The sequence below is a fragment of the Mycetomoellerius zeteki genome, unplaced genomic scaffold (genome assembly GCF_001594055.1).
Source record: "Mycetomoellerius zeteki isolate Tzet28-1 unplaced genomic scaffold, Tzet1.0 scaffold310, whole genome shotgun sequence".
Taxonomy (NCBI): domain Eukaryota; kingdom Metazoa; phylum Arthropoda; class Insecta; order Hymenoptera; family Formicidae; genus Mycetomoellerius; species Mycetomoellerius zeteki.
The window spans coordinates 554503-559207 of NW_017257295.1; the positions used below are offsets into that span (position 1 = coordinate 554503).

The 4705-nt window shown below is 32.5% G+C and overlaps 1 protein-coding gene across 7 annotated transcripts in view; it reads right to left on the reverse strand.

The window, feature by feature from the left end:
• by (focal adhesion protein tensin) overlaps window positions 1–4705 on the reverse strand; it is a 113390-nt gene that overhangs the window by 61724 nt on the left and 46961 nt on the right. Inside the window, exons 1-2 of one of the 7 annotated variants that reach the window (XM_018451447.1) lie at window positions 1291–1630; window positions 1110–1188 (exon numbers count right to left, since the gene is read on the reverse strand). The exons of the other annotated variants lie outside the window; for them this stretch is intronic. Of the exons in view, the coding sequence (XP_018306949.1) occupies window positions 1110–1166 (57 nt within the window). The 5' untranslated portion in view covers window positions 1167–1188; window positions 1291–1630. Of the gene's footprint in view, window positions 1–1109; window positions 1189–1290; window positions 1631–4705 lie in introns of those variants that run through there. 7 annotated transcript variants of the gene reach the window in all.

Sequence of the window (4705 nt, forward strand, 5' to 3'; positions counted from 1 at the left end):
GAAAATTTTATAAATAATCTAGTTCAATGTTCTAAAATATGTATTACTACTGTATTACAAAATCTTGATTTAATTAAATGCATAAGATTACTCTTAAACAGAAATATAACTTCTATCGAATTATACACTAAATGAAAATGGATGTAATAATTTAATCATCATTTAAAGTCATTTTTTGAGATAACTACATGTAGTTTAACCATACAAATATATTCAATTGTACTATTAATAATAGTTACACACATTTTGTTTGAAAATCTTTAATTTTTTCTTAATATTTTTATTACCACAAAAATAGTAAATGAATTTAAGAAAATAGTTATTTTTACTACAATAATTGCGATTGCATTTACTGAATAAAAATGTATATTTTATTTATCATTTCTATCTTAATATTTTACTCTATTGATTATCATAATTTATAGTGCAATTTTTTCATGTTTGAAAGAACTACATATTATTATTACTAATTATCTGAATGTAAGAAACATATATATTGTCTTAAATGACTCGATTTATCTCATTATATATATATATATATCTTTATATAAAAACATATTATGGAAAATTTTATAAATAATCTAGTTCAATGTTCTAAAATATGTATTACTACTGTATTACAAAATCTTGATTTAATTAAATGCATAAGATTACTCTTAAACAGAAATATAACTTCTATCGAATTATACACTAAATGAAAATGGATGTAATAATTTAATCATCATTTAAAGTCATTTTTTGAGATAACTACATGTAATTAATATTATTACTAACATTACATAATATTAACAGCAATAATAACCACAAAAATAGAGCTCCTAATCATAATTATTTTACCATGCAATTATAGTCCCAAATACCAAACACTTTTCTCTAAGTGTATCTGTTTTTATTATTAATTTTAAATTATATTATACCTTATCCTTTTCTTCATATCTAGGCAAACAGATTTTTGCAACAGAATTATGCTGTTTTTTGAACTCGCGTTTGTTATTGGAACGTCAAGTCTCGCTACTGTCAAAAGATTATCAGATTATAGATATATTTAAGATCAGCATTTGAGAGCGAAAAGCAAGCGATGATCTCGATCCTTGGGTTCGAAAACTCACCGTGTAAGCGTGATAATTCCGATGTACATCGCCGTGACACTGGACCGTCGACAGCATGTTGTCGACTGGCTGTCAGTCCCTTCGAAAAAAAGACAACTATATCAAGGTCTCCGACTATCTCTGCATTAAGCGCAACGACCCAATGGCTTAATACGCCACATCTGATCAATCTACTGCGCACCTTTTCACCGGCGATTCATCCACAGTTCACCAAATATGAAATATCCTCGGAAGTTGCTGGCGCACGCCGCGACTGCATCCCGCGATCGTCGACCGGATGTCACTTTTTGACGTCACCGACAATTTTCTCTTATTTTACCCTTGCAATTTCATCTCGAACTTGATCAACTAATCGATTGACCGAGGCGAAATGACTTGCGTGTAATTATCACTAATAAATTATTATTATCTTAATTCTGCATGGATACAAGAAACTTCAAACAGTTTGCGATAGAGGAATTTGAAATTTTGTCCAGTAGCCGTGGAAATAGCCCGGAAGGACGTGGCACGTTCGATGGCTAAAGCCGACACAGCACGAATGGAGAGCTCGCGCGTTTCGAAGCATGCATGGATAGCGATAGCGCATAAAGAACACGCATGCGTGATGTCCCTGGTTGGTTTGCGCGCCGTATCCCTCGCTATTGCCTTCCTCCGCGTATCCCAGCATCCCCCTCATCTGACATTTCCCGGCTTTTTCAGTTATCGCCTTCAATGCTCTGACAGCTCGTCTCTTCCAACAATGCGTCACATATGTATTTGCATCACGAAACTATATATATGCAAAATTTTTAAAATATCTCTCCGGGATTAAATTAAAACGCTGCAAGAAATTCAAATATTGTTTCTTTTAATCTCAGAGTGCATAAAAATAATAAATAACATAATAAGATTATATTATTTAATAATATTTTGTATTAAATTGATATTCAACATTTCTCAGTGTTAAAATAACACAATTTATGAGTAGTGATGAAGTAATATAAAAATAATGAGTTTTAAAATGTAAATTCTAAGATAAATAAACAACATATGTGTTACTTTAATATCATATATGTAAATGTTAATTTTACTGAAAAAATATTTTACAGTTTGCTTAAAATTCGTATCAATATTACCTTTTTTATATTAATTTTTGACACATAATATTTGTGTTATTTTCCAACATATTCATCCTGTGTTAAATTAACACAAAAATTCGAGTGGATTTTTTGGGACACATAAAACGTTAAATTTAACACAAACTGTCCAACTGTGTAATTCAACGTTGCGATGGAAGAAAAATAGAAAACTTTATTATCATAATCAATCTCATCATATTCTCGTTAAGATTTGCCGCATCAATTCTCCGTTTCATTTACAAGCTATTTATAATAGTGTGGATTAAATTAAATTTCATTACATTCAACAATAGTGCATCGGAGGACCGATCAATCTTATTACTGGCCAAGCTGCAACGCGTAACGGATTTATTTTACGATTATAGGCGGCGGCTTTAAATTATTCCCTACTGTATCTCGATCGATTATCGATATAGTTTGGATCCGAGACGCTCCGTCACTTTTACCGCCTAAACCGGTTCGCGAGACTGATCATTTGTCTCGATCCGCGTATTCTCTAGATCCTGTCGTGTCATCATCGTCCTTGATCCACGATCGTATTCTGATTGGGCGCAATCGATCAATGGCTTCTTCTTTAATTTTCGAAAATACGTCAAGGCATTCACTCACTTTCGTTACCGACTACGTTACCATCGTCAATTATTATTTGATTCATGATAACGCGAGATTAATGATCTCGAACAGAAAAGTTTAATTACTCCGGTTGATTATGCTGCGAAATACTTCAATAAGGACTCGTGATATAATATGCAGAAGTTACGAAGACTATGTTACGAAGAAGATGCTGAAGCCTTTTAAGAGAATCTTTTTGGATGATAAATTTTACGTTGTCTCTCTTAACGATGTTATACTAAATTGTGCTCTCTCTCTCTCTCTCTCTCTCCCCCTCTCTCCCCCCTCCTCTCTCTCTCTTTCTGGAACAAACGAACGAACGAACGAACGAATAAATATTTAGCTTGGACTGACCAACAATGAGTCTTTTTAGTTTTGTTTATTTCTTCATATCAAAGGAAGAAAGGATGTGGTAATACTGTTAAGTACGAAGAAAAAAATGCCCCGAGCTAAATATAGATCTTACGTTTCACCGCCTAAAATTAGCAGTGATTTCTGCACAGGTACAGGAAACAGGAACCAACGTTAGAACAATAACAACGATCGATGGTTCCGAGCCATTTCGCGTGTAATATTAATAGAACTCAATCCAAGTCGTAGTTGCTGTTAATATTACATATCGACGAATTTTTATTTTCAAGAACAAGTAACAGTTAAGAATAGAATCTAAACGTCTTTTAAATTTATATTTTTAAAGAAGCTTTGTAATTCGTTTATTATTACGTACATTAAGAAAAAAGTGTTTGGTTGTCACATCTGTATAGTATAATAATTATGATTAGGAGCTCCATTTTCATAGTTACTACTATTATAATGTTAGTAATAACATTTATATATTCATAGCTCTACAAAAAAATATACAGTTGGTACATAAAATAGCTATAAATTATGATTAAATTATGGTAATTGCAACCGTTTTATCTCTCAGTGTACATTTATTTCTACGCGTGTACATATAATATTCAAAATGTCATGATACAGTTTCTACAATTAAGAAATATTTAATTGATAATAATGACGTTTTGGGTGGGTGAAAAATTTTTAAAAAGACAGAAATATACAAATTCGCTAATTCTTAGCAAAATTGCAAGCTTGCAAATATTTCTGTGTGCCATTCGGCAGTAACGCGCGATACATATCGTACGAATAAGGTTTCGCACAAGAAAAATCCTCGCGGCATTGTGGCAGCAATGAAGATCGACGATCTTCGAACAAGGAACTTCAAAGAGCCATCCAGGGCGTCTTTTCATTACGACGGAGATTCGCGATCGATAGATCGTCCTGATGAGCGGTCCAGCATCATTTTTTACATGACCAGTGGGTGACTGTGACGCGATAAATTCTTGTTTCTCCCTTTTCCCTGTTTTCATGTACATAACCGGTAATCGATGCATGAGCGAAAAAGATACGACGTTTTAACGAGTGCATTTCATTATCTTCAACGTACGTTTTGTGCAACGTATACACATCGCGCACAGCAGTAATTGTCTTCTTGTACAATTAAAAATTTTACCACTATGTATGTTATACGTTTTGTAAATCACGTTTTGTATTAAATATTTTTCCAATAATAGATTGCGGCTTTTTAAAATAATACCACAACATATATTATATAGCACGATAAAGAAAAATTACTATATAACTATAATATCGTCTTCACAATCTTATCATTACCTACTCTATAAAATAAAGAAATGTATTATTAGTAAAATATGCGTAAATATACAGGACCTATACGATATAATGTTAAAGTTAAAACGCATGCTTAAAGCTAGATATATCTGATTAACTTTTATCGCAAAAAAAAATGGCTTTGCATGATTTTTCAACAGCGCTAACAAACCAAGATCACGCGAGCGCCTCGGC